The following is a 19,765-nucleotide window of genomic DNA, read 5'->3' on the forward strand; positions in this document are numbered from 1 at the left end:
AGCAGCTGATGGAGGCAGAGCTTCAAAGGTGGTCAGGGCCTACTGGGGAGCATGTAACTCCAGGGTATCTCAGCTTCACTTCCCACCACTACTGGCCCTCAGCACGCCCCCTTAGGCAGCAGGGAGCAGCATTTGAGGATGAATGAAGAGGAGATGAATAGTGACAAGGTCTGCTTCAACACGGACAAACAGAGTGTCTCCCTGCACCCCCAAGGTAAGAAAACTGGGCCCTCAGTCCATCCTCAATCTGAGACTGGCCTCATCGTCCCTCAGCCCTCTGCCATTTTTCTCAGCCCCTCCTTGGCAGGTCAGAGCTCTTTACCATCTCAGCTTTCAGAACGAACAGGCAAGGGCAGAAGGTGGGGCAGGCGAGGAGAGGGAGCCTGGGGCACACATCCAGTCTCCTCATGAAATCTCCCCAGACCCTTTTTCTTGGGGATGGCAACCTGGCAAGAGAAATAGGGTGAACTTTGAATTCAGCAGGACCTGATTTCAAATCCCGTCTCCACACACTGGGCTGGTCCCGTGAGGCCAGGGGCTCCAGGCGGCTGTTTCTTCACCTTGGAGTGGATTTCCCTGCACACTGTTTATCCCTAACCACAGCCCCCAGACTCAGGCACAGCCCTTCTTAGGACACCCCTGGGGGCTTTCTGACACCAGCAGAGGGAGGCTCCAGGACTGACCCTTGTCAGTTTGTGGGGAGGCAGCAGTCCCAAAGGGCTGTGAGTCATGCTCTGGTCAGGATTCATGACTCCGAGGTCAGGGTTCCTGCTCTGTCCCCCCTTCTCTCCCTCCCTTCCTTGCTCCCTCCTTTCTTCTTTCGTTCAAACCACACTTTTGTTGCCCTCCTCCTCTGTGCCAGGTTCCGTGCCCTGTGCACCTCCTCCGGGTTCTGGGCTGTGGGCTTAGACTTTGTGTTGCTACCACACACCCGATCAGCTCTGGTGAACGTGGTAAAGTGCTCCATTTTCCTTCCCTGTGAGCGTGGCAGGTGTTCTCATCCCCATCGGACAGGCCAGGAGACTGAGCCCGAGACCCTGATCCTGTCCGACCCCCAAGCACACTCTTCTCCAGGACACGGGCTTCTCCCCTACAGGAGTGGACTCCGCGAAAGTGGCTCCCGCAGCCCGCAGGATGCCGAGACTTGTTAAGGTCACCCTGGCATTTATGGCCGTGACTATTGTCTCCTCTCTTGTGGCTCTCCTTGTTGTGGGTAAGTAGCTAGGTGACCTGAACCCCATTAACTCTCTCTCCTACTTCTTGCATAAAGCCCCAAAGGGACCCAGATGCACACCCTTTGCTCCCAGAAGGGTCAGTTCACCTCCAGGTTCAGGCCTGGGCCCAAACCAGAGCTTTTCTGGGACCTGACTGAGGCCACAGTCCAGGGGGGAGACTCTCAAGAGCTGAGGCCCACGAGGGGAACTCTGAGGGGTCCTTGGTACATCTCCCTCCTTCTGGGACCCTGACTGTGGTTGGAGCAGCCTGTTCTCCCAGGCTCAGTGCTGAGATATTGTGCTGATCCAGGAACTGGGTGTCTCAGTTCTGCAGAACCGAAGACCTGCACCAGAGGCACATCCCTCCCTCCAAGAGGCTCAAGCCGTGGTTCCAGGGAATAGCACCATGGGGCAGTTACCTGTGGAACTTGACAGTGAGTAGTCACAGTGAGGGGTGAGGGTGGGAGGTAGCTGGGCATTCGGATGCCCGGATCTTACCGTTAGCTTCTTCCCAGACACCCCCAGGCCCCTGAATGTGTTTCACTCTCCTCACAGAAAGGCATGATCTTTTTTAAAAAAAGCTTTATTTTTCCTTTTTTTTTTTTTGAGGAAGATTGGCCCTGAGCTAACATATGTTGCCAATCTTCCTCCTTCTTTCCTTTTTTCTCCCCAAAACCCGAATATATAGTTGTATGTCGTAGTTGTACATCCTTCTAGTTGCTCTGTGTGGGACGCCACCTCAGCATGGCTTGATGAACGTATGTCCGCGCCCAGGATCTGAACCAGCGATCCCGGGGCCGCCAAAGTGGAACGAGCGAACTTAACCACTATGCCACCTGGCTGGCCCCTAAAAAAACAGCTTTATTGAGGTATAATTGACACATAATAAAGTACACATATTTAGAGTATACAATCTGATAAGTTTTGACCTATGTATATCCCCGTGAAACCATCACCACAATCAAGATAATGAATGAAGATGTTCTACCTCCTCCCCTCAAAGCTTACCTTTGTCGTCCCTCCCTCTCCCCTCTTCCCTTCATCCCAGGCAACCGCTGATCTACCTGCTGTCATTACTGATTACTTGGCTTTTTCTAGAGTTTTATATAAAAGGGATCACATAGTATGTAGTCTTTTTTGGTCCTTTATCAGTCATGTGATTTGCAAATATTTTCTCTCAGTCTGTGGCTTGTCTTTTCATTCTTTTAACAAGATTGAAATTTTGCTAAAGTCTAATTTATCAATTTTTTTTTTGTTTTATGGATCATGCTTTTGGTCTTGTATCTGAGAAACCTTTGCCTATGCCAAGATCACAAAGACGTTCTCCTATGTTTCCTTCTGGAAATTTTATAGTTTTTGGTTTTACATTTAGGTCTATGGTTCATTTTGAGTTAATTCTTGTATAATGGTGACAGGTATGGATTGAAATTCATTTTTTATTTTGCCTATGTATATCCACTTGTTTTAGCACCATTTATTAAAAAGATTATCCTTTCTCCACGAATTGCCTCTGTATCTGTGTTGAAAATCAATTGTCCATATATGTGTGGATCTATTTCTGGATTCTCTATTCTGTTCCATCGATCTGTCTATCTTTACAAGATGGAATATTTGAGTGGACTTCTCACATCTTCAAAGGCCACCTGGCCCCACCAGGCCTTACCTGAGCACAGTGGCTGAGGCCTCACAAACCCACCTGTGCATGGCATGAGGAATCGGATAGGAATCCTCCAGAAAGGGTCCCTGCCTTTTTGGGTTCTTCTCCCTATTCCTGAGGGGAGGCTGGAATCAGGAGCCTTAGACCATGAATGTCTGGGATTAGGTCCTAGCTCACGTGGCGGGCAAAGGGTGCTAGCAGGACCAGAGGCAGCTGCAGGTGGGGTTGGTGGGAAAGACTATGCAGATTAAAGGGTCTACAAGAGCATCCTTGAATGACCTCAATGACAAAGGCCTTTCACTCAGGTCTCCCATATCCTCAAACTGTTCTGTAGGGACCCTTGTAACATTGTATGTATGCCCTATGTAACATTGGGGGTGCCAGCCCTTTAAGCCCTTTAAAAGACCATTTCAGCTTCCAGGTCTAGCATCGCCTGGAGGGCCTCCACCATAGCCCTATGGATTGAACAGGGTGCTTCCTCCATCAGCACCTATTTGTTTTGTTTTTGTTTTTTTTCCCCCGATGGAATTTGTGATCATAAAATTTCTGTTTGTGGTCTACACAGTTTTTAGGCAGTAACAATGCTGAATCAAGAGGCTTCATGCTTGGCATACAAATATAGCATTGGACTAAACATGGGTTTTATTCATACCGATTTTCTTTTTCATAATGACCCATTTAATGGTGAAATTTCAGTGGAATTAAACTTCAACAGCTCTAAATGATATAATTAGTTACTTTCAAGTTCAATTACAGTGGCAAAATAATCCAAGGCTTACCAGGACGACACTCGGGGGAGCATTTCTTCCTAATCCTCGTGCTCATACCACTCACAAGCATCATCGAAAACAACCTTTTAAAATGAAGAGTCTTTGGTGGTAGCTAGTTTATAGCAGGCAAGTATTCCAGCCCTTCTGCCCCTCAGTTCATGTGGGATAGCTAAGTAGGCCTTTACTTATTTTGTTTTCTTGGCCATATTCTCAGGTGGCCCATCCCCAGGGTCTGGGTGGCTGCAGTGAGAAGCAGGCTGCTTGAGGAGCACTCAGGGCTGTGCAGTAGACATCTCCTTTGGAAGTCTTAAGAACACTCTGGTGGGCCCATATAATGAATGCTTCCCCTGTAATGGGCCTCTTTGGCTACTTTCTCCATTTCCTCCCTCCAGATCTCTACCACTTTGGCAGAGTGGCAGAGTTGCAAGAGGCTATCCAGATGTTTAAAGGCCATGTGGAGAATTCCAGCACCTGCGGCATGGAGATCCAGATGCTCATGTGCAGAGTGGACAATGTCAGTTCTCAGATCCAGATGCTCGGTGGTCATCTGGAAAACACCAGTGCTGACATCCAGATGGTAAAAGGCATTCTAAAGGATGCCAGTTCCTTGAGTTTCCAGACCCAGATGTTAAAGAGATCCTTGGAGGGGGCCAATGCTGAGATCCAGAAGCTAAAAGGAGATATGGAAAAGGAAAATACTTTAAATTCCCAGACCCAGAGTTTCTTAAAAAGCAGTTTAGAAAACACCACTGTTGATCTCTACATGTTAAACAGAGACTTAGAGAATGCCAACACTGAAATTCAGGTGTTGAAGGCAGGGCTGGAAATGGCAAATGCCCAGGCCCAGTTGGCAAACGGTAGTTTGAAGAATGCTGATGCTCAGATCCGTGTTTTGAGAGGCAGTCTGGAGAGCATCAATGATTTAAGGGCCCAGAATCAGGTTTTAAGAAGTAGTTTGGAAGGAGCCAATGCTGAGATCCAGCAGCTAAAGGTAAGTCTGCAAAATGCAAATGCTTTAAACTCCCAGACCCAGACCTTTATAAAAGACAGTTTAGACAACACGAGTGCTGAGATCCAGCTATTGAGAAGTCACCTGGAAAGGGCTGGTGATGAGATTCACTTGTTAAAAAGAGATTTGGAAACTCTCACTGTCCAGACTCGAGCGGGAAACCGTTTCCTGGAGCAGACAGATGCTCAGATCCAAGTATTCAAAACAAAGCTGGAAAAGGCTAGTGCCTTAAATTCCCAGATTCAGATGTTAAATGGTGACTTGAAAAATGCCAGCAGGGAGATACAGACCCTAAAACAAAAAATGAAGGATGCTGTGGCCTTAAATTCCAAGACCCGGATGTTAGAGAGCCATCTGCAGAACACCAGTGCTGAGATCCAGAGGCTAATAGGGGATTTAAGGAGCGCCAGAACCCTGACTACCCAAATCCAGGAGGTGCAGAGTCGCCTGGACACCCTCCATGCGACCTTTGCTTTGCAGGAGCAGCTACAGAGGTCCCAAGGTAAGTGGGACGGAGTGGGTGGGCTGGGGAGGGTACAGTCTCTTGCTGGGGAGAGTCTCCTGTCCCTTCAGCCTCTTTCTTTACTTCAATGTGCATCCCCCTGGGAAGGAGTGTGGGTGCTGGAGAGGGGCCGAATCGAACCAAATAGGCTCCATGAGCCTAGGCAGTGGTGGAGGTGGCATCAGGTGGCATAGTCCTTGCTCTCAAGTTGCTTATCATCTGGCCAGAGTCACAAAACGAACACTTGGGAAAGAAACTATGTATTGTGAAGGTGTGTGATAAGGACAATGTGTGCTAGTGGGGCCAGACAGCCTTACTTCTGACTTCCTGCTGTCACATGGGGTGAGGTTTTGATCAAGTTGCTCAGCTTCTCTGAGCTCCACTTTTCTAACCTGCAAAGTGGGGACAATAACATTTGCTTCGCAGTGAGGATCAAATGAGATAGCACATATAAAGCCTTGAATGAAGTACCCAGCATTCATCTGACAAAATATTTTTGAGGCCCTATTATGTATCAGGAGCATAAAGATGAATATGATGTGATGCCTACTCTCAAAGCTTACAGGCTGGTAGAGCAGCCATGCATGGAAGACACGCGGAGTGGCGGCAGAGGTGTTATGTTAGGAGCAGCTCTAGGGACTGGTGGCGGGGAGGAGCGAAAAGAAGGGGGAGAAGGGATCATCCAAGGGGGGAAGAGATCTCTTGGGGGAGAAAGGATCAAAAGATGCTTTGTTGAGAAGATGGCCCTTGAACTGAGTCCTGAAGGACTAGTAGGTGTTTCCCAAGCAAATAGGCTAAGAGAGCAGCAGGTTCACAGGCACGGAAACGTGAAACCAAGAGGTTCAGGAAACTTCAGCCAGCTCTGTCTGACAGGACTGTGGCCAAAAGGGCAGTTGATGAGGCGCAGGCTGAAAGGACAGTAGGCAGGGGCTGGAGCAATGGCTTTCAAACTGTTTTTTTTTTTTTTGTGAGGAGATCAGCCCTGTGCTAACATCCGCCAATCCTCCTCTTTTTTTGCTGAGGAAGACGGCCCTGGGCTAACATCTGTGCCCATCTTCCTCCACTTTATATGGGACGCCGCCACAGCATGGCTTGCCAAGCAGTGCGTCGGTGCGTGCCCGGGATCCGAACCAGCGAACCCCGGGCCGCCGCAGCGGAGCGCGCGCACTTAACCGCTTGCGCCACCGGGCCAGCCCCTCAAACTGTTTTGAATGTAATCACAGCATGAAATTCATTTAACACTGTGACCCAGTATAATTGTGTGTCAAACACACACACACACACACACACACACACACACACAAAGTTTCTAAAAGCAAAACTTTTACTGCATGAATGCATTCTAATATTGTACAGTCTGTTTAAAAGAAACAAACAAACCTCAACACAACCCTCTAATGGGTTGATGGTTGCAGTTTGAAAAACACTGGGCTAGAAAGGTAGGCAGACCTGGGGAGACTCAGGCTAGATGTGGAAGGCCTCTGAGCTTGGGTTTCACCCTTCAGGAAATGAAGATCTATTGAAGGGCTTTGAGGAAGCTGACTAAATAGGTCACCCGACTGAGATAGGGAATAAAAGAGGAAGGAAAGCGGCGAGATTGGGGATGCTGAGTCTGAGACGCTTTGGGGATATTCAAGGGGACATCATCTGCAGGCTGTCTGGAGTATGGGAGAGAGGCCCTGGCTGCAGACATAGATGCGGGAGCCCTGGGTATGTTGGTGCTGGTTGTGGCAATGGGAGTGTGGCGGTTTGCACAAGATAAAATGCTTCATGAGAAGAAGGCTGAGGGTGAAAACAGGAAGTCAACCATCAGGTGGCAAGAAAGGAAAGAGGTATTTTTGAGGGAGACTGGAGAAGGCAGTCTTAGAGGCAGGAGGAGAACCAGGAGATGCGCAGTTGGGGAAGCCAAGGAAAGAGAGAATTTCAAGAAGGGAGTGGCTAGTTCTGGCAAATGCTTGAGAGACAAGGTAAAATAAACAATAAGCATCCACTGACTCTGGGCAATTAGTAAGTCGGAATGAAGTTTCAGTGGAGAGTTGTAGGTGGCCTGGAGGCCAGACCATGGACAGAGGGATGTGAATGAGGGATCAGGTGCTTGAGTCATTCAAGGACCTTGGCTGAGAAGGGAAGGAGAGAGATGAGGCTGAGGTGAGGGGGATGGCAAGGTAGAAGGAGGGATTAAAAAACATATATCATTGATATTTCCATTACAAAACCTACCTATTCATTATAGAGAATGTGGCAAATATTGACAAAGAGAAAGATAAGAAAACAACCACTTGTATTTTCATGAAAATTTCTATATTTCCATAAGAACCCACTGCTAACGTTTTGGTGAACTTCCTTGAGAGGGTTTTTCTAGATTGGGATAGGCTTGATCTGAGAGTGAGAGCAAGGAACCAGCAAAGAGGGAGGAGGTTGAAGGAGAGAAAGACAGAGACAGTAGGGGCAGAGAGACGGGGGTGGGAGGAGACAGAGAGAGAGAGAGAGAGAGGAGAGAAGGAAATGCAAAGCTGAGTGATCGGCCTTGAAGGGTTGGGACAATACTTGAACCTCTAGGGCTGGGAGGGAAGGAGGTGTGGCAGTAGATGTTCATCAGGTTTGGAGATGTGAGACCACCAAACTGAGGGAGCTGATGTTTAGTGGTGTCTCTAGATAGAGTAGGAGGTCACTTGTTAAGGGCGAGAGGGGACACAGTGAGCTGGGAGAGAGAGTGTGCGGTTTGGAGCAGCTGTGGAAAGAGACCGGGTTGACAAGGGGCTTGGCAGGCAGCACCGAGGGCTCACTTGGCTGCTTCACTCTGTGCCCCACCTGTTGTCAGAAGCTGGAACTCTTCCCTTCTTACTGTCTCTCCTCTGCACTCCTGCTGTCCTCCTAACTCCCTTCTCTGTCTTGCTACTGCTTTAGTGTAGATCAGTGTTTCTCCACCTTGGGGGCACATTGGAATCACCTAAGAAGCTTTAAAAATACTGATACCTAAGACCTGCCTCCACAACTCTCTCTCTCTTTTTTTTTTTTTTTGATGCAGCCTGGGCATCAGAAATTTTTAAAAAGCTCCCTAGGTGATTCTAATAGGCAGTCAGGGCTGAGAACAATTAATTTAACCTTTTCTTAAGGGGCCAAATAGTAGATATTTTGGGCTTCTGGCTGAAGAGTCTTTGTTGCAACATCTCTGCTATCGTAGCAATAAGGCAGCCAAAGACAATATGTAAACTAAAGGGCGTGCCTGTGTTCCAATAAAACTTTATTTATAAAAAGAGGCTGCTGGCATGCTGTAGTTTGCCAATCCTCAGTTTAGACTACTGGTTCTCAGACTTTGGAGTGCATCAGAATCACCTGCAGTGTTTATTAAAACAGATTGTTAAAAAACAATTTCAGATTCGGCTGGTCTGGGATGGGGTTTGAGAATTTGCATTTCTACCAAGTTCTCAGGTGCTGCTGATCCGGGACCACACTTTGAAAACCCCCGGTTTACGCACTCACCATCCATTACTGAGACATTTGCAACCGTGTACTAATTGGTGTCCTTGTCCCAAAGAGGATTGTCTTCTTGTTCAGTCTCCACACTGTCACGGGATTAATATTTTTACAGTGCAAATCAGAGCATATTACCATCCTTCTTAAACCCTTCAGTGCTTCCCATTCCTCACAGGGGAGAAAACCCAAACTCTTTCACACGGGATGTACGATTTAGTGCTGGCCAAACTGTCTGAGTTCGTCTCCCATCCCTTATGCACTGACCATACCAAGTACCTGAACATATTGGGCCGGGCCACGCTGTTTCACGTCTTCATGCTTTTGCATCTACTGTTTCCCCTGCCTGGAATGCTTTCCTTGGCACTGACCACCTGGCAAACTCTTCCTCAGTCTTTAAAGACTCAGCTCAAGTGACATGTTGCCTAGGATGTCCTCCTTGATGCCCACCTCCAGCCCAGGTGAAATAGACCATATCCTCTTTCACGCCTCTATTTAACATGCACATTGTTTTCAATCAATGCACCTTCAGCGCCTTTTTTACATCTGTCTCATTTACTAGACGGGAAGTTCCTTGAGGGCATGAATCATATCTTATTGATCTTTGTATAACAGTCCCTGGTTCATAGAAGTTAAGGAATGTTGAACAATGAGTGTTGAACGAGAGAATAAATGAATGAATAAGCGAGTCTATCGTGGCACCATTTCAAACAGCTGTGGTATACATGATGCTAAAGAGCAGAGTGTCATGTCAGGGAGGGATGAAAGAGCTGAGGATTTGCTCATAGGATGATCTATTAGAGTTTGAAATTGTCAGGTCAGGTAGACCAGGTCCCAGATATGGTCCTGGGTGTGGGCAGCCGATGTGGATGGAGATGAAGTCAAGGAAATGAGTGATGCTATGGGATGGCTGTAAAATCTCCCAGGAAGATGGCAGGAACTGAGGTGCAGAGGACTGTCAGGTGACAGCAATGAGTTGGGAAAGAGGGTAGTAGAGCTAGAAATCAGGAGTCTGGAAAGAGTGTTGTCTGGGTAGCAAAGCTATCTAGGGATCCCTGGAGTGATGGAGCCAGGTGTCCTGAGCTGCTGCTTCCTGGCATATTAGGTAGTGGGCCAGGGGTGCAGCCTCCCAGGCCTTGCCCCTGGAGCACTGGGCACCAAGCATTGCATGGGCTTGTGACTCTCAGTGGTCAGTCCTTGGAGAAGTCAGGAAAGCCAGTTCTCGGACATCCACAGCCAGCCCCTGGTTCTCTCTCATCCCCTACCTTTGCTCCAGATCATCTTCTCCAGCAGATTCTGCAAGGCTGGAAAGTCTACCACGGGAGCTTGTATTACTTTTCTCGCATCAAGAAGTCTTGGCATGCAGCTGAGCGGTTCTGTGTGTCCCAGGGAGCCCACCTGGCCTCGGTGACATCTGAGGAGGAGCAGGTCACAGCTGAGGGCTTGGGGTGGTACTAATGGGGTTGGTGTGGGATAAGGGACTTTGGGGCTTTGGTCTTCTCCTTCTCAGATAGGGTGTGGCAGAGACCTTCATGTCTCCTCTGTCTGTCAGGGAGCAAATATTTATTGAGTTCCAATGAGCATCTTAGTTCCCATGAGCATCTTGCACTGGAAGTAGAAGCACTGACAGCAAACTCCCACGTCCTCAATGAACGAGGGAGATACCTAGAGGCCTGCAGATGTCAGCAGTGAGGAAGGGCAAAGGGAGGTGGCACCAGGCGACTGCTCTTAAAATGTTGGGAGCACACTTCCCTCCCCATCCCCCTATTTTCCCCTCAGCTTCCTCTCTAGTTGTCAATCTTGATTTTAACGTCAGTTAATCCAATGGCTGTGGAGGGCCCGTGAGCAGGAGATCCGGGCTTCTTGGGAAGGACAGACATACTCATAGGAATTTGAGGACCACCAAAGGCAATATACTCCCCTGATGACCCATCTGCTAAAAGTCCTTATCATAATTTACTAGCTATTGACAAAGGACTACAACAGGTTTCGTCCAATTCAGATCACAGACCTGCCCATCCCTTGTGGTTCTTCTGAGACTGTTCTTGTATGTCTGTCCAAGAACATGGTATTTTGTAAAATATATCTTAGTAAACTGTGATCAGGTCTGTCTTTGTCTCAGTAAAACTACACTCCTCATCAAGTCAACATGGGAGAAGCTGGACTTCTCTTGAGGGGACCTGGCTGCTGCCCTAGATCCTGGACAAGCCATGGAAAGCACAGGGAGGGGACCAGCTCCTGTAGAGGAGTGGGCTTCATGGCCCTGGGACCAGGGAGGGGACGACCTTGACTCCTCTTCCACACGGCCAGGAGAACCAGATCCTCACACAATGCTGCCTTTTCTCCACAGGAATTTCTGGCAGAGACCGTGAGTAATTCTTACCACTGGATTGGCCTCACTGACATGGGCACAGAGGGCTCCTGGCGCTGGGTGGATGGGACACAATTCAGTGATACCCAGAGCAGAGCGTGAGTCCTAGGCACTCTCTCGGGCAGGCCTGGCTAGAGACTCTTGTGTGTCGCTGTCCTGTGTGTGTATCCCTGCCCATAAGTGTTAGTGTTGTATGTGTGTGTGTATGTTATATGTGTATGATGTGTGTGTGATATGTGTATAGTGTGTGTGTGATTGTGTGTGTGGTGTGTGTGTGTGATGTGTATAAGGTGTGTGATATATGTGTGATGTGTCTGTGTGTGCACGTGGGCATAGTTCTGATCCTTGCCTGGACCCCTCCATAGAGGGGCATCAGACAGAACAGGTCCCGGGACTGGCAGGCAGCCTGTGAGTGGGCCTTCCTGTTTTTTGGGTTTTTGCATATCCTATACCCTACATAGGCCTGGTCCCAGGGGCTCTGCCCCCTTCAGAAGGTAACTGAATGTGAATTCTGGGGTGGAGGATCGCAGCTTCAGCACCTTCCTGTCCTTTGATCCTCAGTACACTAAAGACAACCTCAGCAGAGCCATGCTCAGGGCACCCCTGGCCCCAGCTCTGTCCCCATCCTGAGGCCACCAGAAGATTAGAGACCCCTGTCACTTCAGTTCCTTATGCCACAGCAGGGAGAAGGGACACTTCCTTCATCTAGCAGAATAAAGCCCTCTTGTTTCCAGGTTTTGGGAGAAGAATCAGCCAGACAACTGGCTGAATGCGAAGGGGCATACTGAAGACTGTGTCCATACTCAGCAGAAGTGGAATGACGTGGACTGTGATGTACTCTATCCCTGGGTCTGCAAGAAGCCCATTGGCCAGGGTGCGGCTGAGGCAGGCCAGAGCTCAGAGGTCACCACCACTGCCACCTCTGGAACCTCTCTACCATGACTCCTTGTGAGCCTCTGAACCCAACTTGTTCTCTGGAGCCATCCATTGGCCTTTTGTGTTTCCTGCTCTGTCCTTTTATTTAACCCTTCAAACGTGTTTCCTCACATGACCCAGTGGGATCAACGGCTCCTCAAGACAAGAGCCTTGCCATGCCTCTGTATCCCCCTCAGCAACCAGCACAGGCCTCTCAGACAGCAGGTCCTCAATAAATGCTCGTTGGGTGATTGAACGCTTTGTACTTGTCTCTGTGACAGCCACCACACTCACTTCTTCCTGCATTAGTCCTCCTTCCCTTACTGTCCCTTCTGTCCTGAAACAAGCATATCTTTGTCTAAAGGCTTTACAGCTAGGAACGTTTAGTTAGTACATTGAAAACCAGCAGAGATTTAACACAAACTACAGGGACGTTGTAGGTAGGAGGTACAAATTCCCAGGAAGTCATAGCCATCCCAGGTGTTCCTTGCATTTCCTTTGTTGCAGTTGGGGCTGGAGCTGGATTTTTCCAGGCCTTTAAACCACTCGCTAACACTTATTTTTCTCTGTGGCTGGCCTCATCTCGTCTTCAGACTGTTAACTCTCACAGCCATATCTCTGGCTGCTTCTTGTGGCCCCATTCACCCTTCTAAGTACTCAGCTTTCTGCCAGCTCAATTTAGAACGAGAATTTCTAGAGCAATTCTTTGCCCCAGCTTGTGGAGTCCCATTCCATGCATACACGGGGAACCCTATGCAGATTTCTGGAGCTCTTTCTCTGCATAACTCCCTCTCCTTCATACTCCTCCTCAAATGCTATCACACTCAGGCTCCCCAAATGCCCATCTTTCTCTCTCCAGGTTAGTGAGACTGTCATTCCCTGTTTGGGACCCTCCTCCCCGCACTGTGTTCTGGAAAGAGCCACGGGGAAGAAACCCAGGAGGGTCCTGAGCTCATTCGGCCTGCTTCCCTATCCAGGAACTCAGGCCACAGTTCTGCTCTGCCTGTTGTCCAATGCCTGAAAACAATTGTTTCAAGCATTTTGCTTACAGCAAAAGAGCTGGTCCAGCCAATTACTCCACTATGACCAGAAATGAAAATCTTATGATATCTTTGACTTTAATCCGTTTGTATTCATATTTTCCTTTTGGCTTTTCCTTTGGCATTTTCCTTTATGCTTCTTAGCTTTTTATCAATCTTAGAAACTCCTCCTCTATCCTAAGGTTGAAATAATGTTTTGCTATGTTTTTTCTGGTACTTTTATAGTTTTATTTTTTATGTTTACATTACTAAGCCATATGGAATTTATTTTTGAGAATATCACGAGGTGGGCATCTACTTTTTCTCAAATATCATTAAATCATAACCCACTCTTTTTCACTCACTTGAAAAGCCAACTTTCTCAAATACTAAGTTCACAAGCTTATTTTTAGACTCTTCATTGCATTCCAATGAGCTCTCTTTTCCTTTACAGGAACCACGTTGTTTTAATTGTTGTAGTTTTATAATATGTTTTGTTATCCAGTAGGGAAAGTCCCCCCTTTAACTTTTTCAAAAACTTTTAGATCCATGTTTGTGGGACAGGCTTGGTGATTGGTGGATTTTACTGAAGGGCATAAGCTCACTAGCTGGATTTTTCATTGGAGCATCCCCATATCTGAGCTTCTAGCAGCCTACAGGCCCCTGAGGGGAAAGGGGGCTGGGCATCTCACTGCCTGGTATAGAGATGGCCCCTGAATCCCTCTGCTTTAAGTCTGGCTGTGCGGACCTCTCTGGATATAAACTGCCCTTCAGTAGTGTGGGCACCTATGGGGCGTTGTCTAGTTACAGGAGGTGGAGGAGGGGATGGGTGAGTTCTAAACGGTCTTCAAAAAACTTTCAACCAGTTCTCCTGCTTTCAGTCTGCCCTACACCCATGCCTTGAGAGGTAACAGGTACTTCTGAGTTGTGAGCTTCCTGGGGTTGCCCTGATCTTTGCCACTCCCCCTCTACTGCCAGTTAGAGTTCCATTTCTCAGTCCTGCTAAATCAGTTACCACTCATCCACTTACTGCCAGCTCCTAAATTTTGTTGAAATTTCTTGTCTGCTGTTGATTCTTCTCCCATTCTCTTTGCCATTATGGGTTTTTCTTATTTTTATTCCTCTATTGTCATTATAGTAGATTTTCAGAGAAAACAGACACAAATGTGTGCATTGAATCTACCTCTTTTAACTAGAAATTCGTTATATTCTCTTATAAGATATTATGACATTAAGGAAAGCTATTAATTTTGCATATTTACCATGTATTAACCACTTGATTGATATATACATAAGAACTCTAATTAGTTCTTATACATTTTTTTCTAGTTAATTGCATTAGGTTTTCTGGTAAGCAAAGTTATTTGCAAATAATAATGACTGTGATTGTTCTTTTCTGGAATGAATACCTTATTTCTTTTTCTTTTGTTATCGTATTGGTAAGACCTCCAGAACAATGTTGACTAGTAGCAGTGATAGCTGGCATGCTTGATTTGTTCCTGACATTAAAGTGACTATTTCTAGTTTTGTACTATGCCGTTTGTTGTTGATTTCTGACAATTACCTTTTACGAAGTGAAGGAAATTTCCTTCAATTCCAAATCACCTGAGGTTATTTTCTAAATTAGGAATGGATACTGAATTTTATCAAATGGGTTTTCAGCAACTACCAAAATATTAATAAAAATCTTTATCCTTTTATCTGTTAGCACAATAAATTACATTAATAATTTCCTAATGATCAATTATCTTTGTGTTTCTTGAATACAAGCCTATATGGTCATGGTATTCTTTTCATATATTGCTGGATTTGATTTCCTGATAGTTTATTCCTTGATATTTTGCATCTATAGCAATATAGATACATAGAGATGGGTTTATTGTTTTCTTTGTAGGTATTTTTATTCTTTGTTTTAGGGTTTTCCTAGCTTATACAAAAAAAGTAGGAGCCAGTATTGAATAATATGCCCTGCTTTTTTGGAATTTACTGAGATTTTCTGTGGGGCCTAGCATATGTTCACTTTTTATAAATGTTCCATACGTATATTATTAGATTAGGCTTATAATTTTCATTACTCAGATATTCTATTTCATCATTTATATTTTGTCTACTCAACCTATCAATATCTCTAAGAGGATTTTTTTAACTCTCCCACGTTTGACATTTATCTATGTTTATCATATTGTGACTCTCTTGTATTTCTAATAGGTTTTGATTTACGTACTTCAGTGTTACTTTGTTTAATGTCTAAAGATTCGTAACCATTAAACCTACTTGAAGAATTTTGATTTTTATCAATATTCACGCAATCAAGGAATATTTATTGGGCCTCTACTATGTATCAAACCCTCTTCGAGGTTTTCGAGATTCAGCAGTGAACCAGACAGATAAAAATCCCATCCCTCATGAAACTGGCATTCTAGTAGGGATGCGGTAGTTAGGACACCCAGCCCCTTTTCGTAGCCACAGGATGGAGTCCTGTGCAGCTTGAAACCTGGGGTGGTGACATTCTAGAGTAGCAAGCAGCTCTTCATCATCAATCCAGCCAACCACGGTCTGTGATCTAAAGCTAACAGGACAAGGACAGGGAGAGAGGAAGGACTCTCTCCTGCTCACACTCCAGGGTCAATTCTCATGCTCAGGCTGCCGTTTGTCTCTGCCAGAGGAAGTTCTGAAAGCTGCATTTTCCCCAGGAGAGGGTAGGAAGGCAGAGGAATTAAGTTCTCCTCAGACTGAGTGAAGTCCTCATTTTCCTGGGGGGACGTGGTCAGCTTGTTGCCCTGGAGTGCCTGCCCTGCCCTGCCTCCGCTGCAGGAACCCTGTACAGCTGCCACTCTCATGACCGTGGATTGTTCTGGTGGCAATAGCAGGCTGTGATAGACGATTGCCACCACATGAGGTGTGCTGTTGGCGCTCTGGTACCCACAGTCTTTTCTCCCAGAGCCATGGTTTCCAGTCTCTCTGGGTGTGAGCACTCAACCTGAGAGAGGCTGAGCTCTACACACTGCGGTGTAAGGAAGAGCCTGATTCCAGCACAGGGAGAAGGGGCATAGACTTTTTGGTTGTCATGAAATGACCTCCAGGCCTGGTTTTCTAGGGGCAGGGAACAATTTCCCAATCAGGAGAGTGAACACATTCTGGAAGAAGATGTTATAGCATTTTGAGGATGATGGAAGTCACTAGTTTAGAGGAAAATGTACACGAGCTTATGGTCAGCAACTCTGAGTGTCATCTACCAACTAATGTTCCAGCCCTCCATGCTCCAGAATTCTTAGGACACTTGCTCCCATATACCTAGACTTGGGCCTGGGCCTTGGCCCAATGCCCCCTGATGCCTACACCATGCCTACTGGAAAGACCATCTCCTTTTGTAGTGCTCACACTTATAAGGGCCAGTTATAAGTGGCTCTACCTCCATCTGCTGTTAGCAATTCCTGCAGCCCAAAGCCAATCAACCCTGGGGACCCCCACCACCAATGAAAGCCCCAGACCCCAATGAGAATCATGGAAGAGTGAGGAGGCCTGGGCTGCTGTTGGGACAGGTGATTTAGGATAGAAGAGGGGCCTACCAGCTGGGCCTCAAGAAAGCTTCCTCCTGCAGGAAAAGACCCCATGCAGCAAGGAGTCCACAGCACAGCTGTCCGCCTCACTTCCCTACCCTCCTTAAAGCAGCCTGCACCGTGCTTCCTCCTGAATCTCCCCAAAGTCCTGCTTTTGCTGCAATTTTACCCTTCTTGGATCTGACAAGCCTTTCCCACTCCCGGCTGTATAGGTTCCAGGACTGGGATTTCAGACCCTCTTCAAGGTGGCCCCAACGAGCCTTTCATGACATGTCGCCTCAACCAAGTCTGATTGCAGCCTCTTCACTGTTGCTCAGCACATCCCTCTGCGTGGGTCACTTAGGATTTGTCTGTACAATAGCACGTTTCTGGACATTCTATCTGTTTCATAAACCATCATTGCTATTGTAGCCAACACTTACAAAGTGGTGGGAGTTATGTGAGGCAGGGGAGATTGGTGCTTCTAGACTCAGGCTCTGTGGCCAGACTGTCCGGGTCCAATTTCAGCTTTGCTCTTTTCTAGATGGGAAAGCTGGCTACTTGACTCTTGTGTCTCAATTCCCTCTTCTGTGAAATAATTAAAGTACCTCCCTCATGAGGCTCTTGTGTGGATTAAGAAAGTTAATGCATATGACCAGCTTAGAATAGCACATTGGGGCCGGCCCCGTGGCTTAGCGGTTAAGTGCGTGCACTCCACTACTGGCGGCCCGGGTTCGGATTCCAGGCGTGCACCGACACACTGCTTCTCCGGCCATGCTGAGGCCGCGTCCCACATACTGCAACTAGAAGGATGTGCAGCTATGACATACAGCTATCTACTGGGGCTTTGGGGGAAAAAAAAACAAAAAAAAGGAGGAGGATTGGCAATAGATGTTAGCTCAGAGCCGGTCTTCCTCAGCAAAAAGAGGAGGATTAGCATGGATGTTAGCTCAGGGCTGATCTTCCTCACACACATGCAAAAAAAGAATAGCACATGGCACACAGATCCCACTGTACAAGTGTTAGCTGTTATTGTTATGCCAATGGCCTAATTGACTCTTCGCTATAATTCTGAGGAAGGTTCTATCATAATCTCGGCTTCACAGACGGCAAGATGAAGCCTAGAGAGTTTGAATGACTTGCCCAAAGGTCCTATGAAGCCCTGTGCCACAGAAGCTCTTCCTCTCTGACCCACGACTAACCCTCGGGCCCTGCTTAAGTCTCAGCTCATCTATGAAGCCCCTGCAGCCCACAGGGCTCTAGGCCTCCATCTACCCCTTCGTGAGGCTGCCAGGCATCTTTCTGCATCTTCTCAGAGCTCAAGGCTACTGGCTGCTGCTGAAGCACAGCAGCACGAACGAGAAGGACTTGAACTGAGGATCCCTGTGAGGAAATGACCTTTAACTAATTTTCTGGGGACAAAGCACGTGGGTCTGTTCCTTTTCTTCACTCTTGGTGGAGAAGCACTTCTGACCTACTGTTAACTCTGCCTGTGGTTTGGCCAAGATATTAACCCCAGCTCATGCCCATGAGGGTGGAAGAGGAGGAGCCTGAAGGGAAGTGAAGTGCGGGCCATGGCAAGTAGGGCCTCGAGAGAGGAGCAGGGCCTGTGTGTCGTGGACCTGGTCAGCCAGTGGTGCTGGGCCCAGGGCCCTCAGGAAGGAGGCCACTCAGACCTCGAGCAAAAAGAACTGCAGTGGAGGAAGCATACTTGAGTTCTAGGCTCAGCTCTGCCGTTGACCAGCCGTGTGCCCTTGACTAGACACTCAACTTCTCTGACATCGATTTTCTCATCTGTACAATGGGAGTAAATTCTAATTCCCAGGAATGTGGTGAGATAAAACAATATGTACTATGTAACAAAAATGATATGAATTTATGTGAATATGAGTAATAATCTGAATTGCCAAATTGATTTGGATAGGAATTCTGGGCAATGTTGTCTCTTGATAGTTTTTGATCCCTTTTTAAAATGTCATTCTTGGCATTCTCTCATTAAAGCTGTTCTTGAGCAGCTCTTTCATGTCTCGACTGAGTTAAGGAGATTAAGGGAGCTGTGTCTGAGCCAGATCTGGTCAGTGTAATGAGGGTCTGCTGAGGGCCCGGGCGGATGCAGGATGGGGTGATCTGCTCAGCTGGGCCCCAGGGTAACAAATGGGCAAAGATTGATGAGGCAAACCTGCTGGGCACGAGACGGAGCAAGGGGCAACTTCGCTGTGTCTCGGGGTGGAAGATCCGGTGGATTGGCTCCCTTAACCCCCATCTTCACTCTCTTTTTCCAGCGTGACTTTCTGCATTGCAGAGACAGGAAGGGCAGAGTGCCATTTTCCAGAATCCCTTGTACCCAAGGTTCTGGATGCCGATTAAGATGATTTCATTAGGAACAGTTGTGTGAGATTGTGATCGTGGATGTGAGGCAGAGCTCACCTCCCTGTCCTTTTGTCTACTTCCTGTGGAAGCCAGGGGGTTGGGACTTGCTGTTTCTCTGCAGCAATGTTCCAGGGCCCCTTCTCCAGCTTTGAGTAAATCCCTTAGGCATCGACTTGGGATACCTAGAAGAGTTTCTGCTCCTGCTCTGAAGCTGGGACTCAATCCCTGCCAGGCACCTGTGATGTCAGAAGCATCTAACAGGACAGATCCATTTTCAGAAATGACACCCAGGAACAATGATGCAGGAGCAATGATTTGGAAGGAATCTACGTCCCTGAGTGACCACGAGGAGCAGAGATGCACCACTGACCTACACTCTTCACACTGTTAGAGGAGAGGGAAATAAACTTTTTTGTTCATCAGGCCATTGCATTATTGGGTGATGGCAAGGTGTTGACACTAAGTCACTATCAGGTGTAACACCTTAGCTGAAATTAGTTCATGTGATTGCTCTCCCTCAGAACAGATGGCTTAATGTGGGAATCTAACTGGCAAGAGGCCAGAAAGTTATAGTTGGAGTTGATGCAGGGGAGTATGAAGGAGTAAAGTCTGGGGTTTTCACACTGGGTTCCAATGCACACCAGCTTGTCCACTCAAGGTTTGGCAATAAAATAGAACAATGCCAGTAATGCCCTTATTGATGCGCTCAAGGAACATTAAATAAATGGGTAAATTATCTCATTTTAAGCTTCATTCCCATATATTTGGCTATTGTCTTTTATCTGCCTCCCAGCAGAAAACACCAAATGAACTTGGAGCAAACAAAGTTATTTTCCTTCTCAAAATACATATTTTTTAAATTATAGAAGTGACCCATGCTTATTGTGAAAAATGCAAGCAATATAGAAGATGGGATGCAAGGATC

The 19,765-nt window shown here is 47.1% G+C and overlaps 1 protein-coding gene across 1 annotated transcript; it reads left to right on the forward strand.

Moving 5' to 3' along the window:
- Nucleotides 1-61: 61 nt before the first annotated feature.
- CLEC4F (C-type lectin domain family 4 member F) lies at nt 62-12,156 on the forward strand. Its single transcript, XM_058551005.1, has 6 exons — nt 62-214; nt 1,097-1,213; nt 4,034-5,152; nt 9,903-10,054; nt 10,977-11,095; nt 11,732-12,156. Exons 1-6 carry the CDS (start codon nt 139-141, stop codon nt 11,937-11,939), a joined length of 1,791 nt encoding a protein of 596 aa, XP_058406988.1. The 5' UTR covers nt 62-138; the 3' UTR covers nt 11,940-12,156.
- Nucleotides 12,157-19,765: the final 7,609 nt, after the last annotated feature.

The sequence above is a fragment of the Diceros bicornis genome, chromosome 12 (genome assembly GCF_020826845.1).
Source record: "Diceros bicornis minor isolate mBicDic1 chromosome 12, mDicBic1.mat.cur, whole genome shotgun sequence".
Taxonomy (NCBI): Eukaryota; Metazoa; Chordata; class Mammalia; order Perissodactyla; family Rhinocerotidae; genus Diceros; species Diceros bicornis.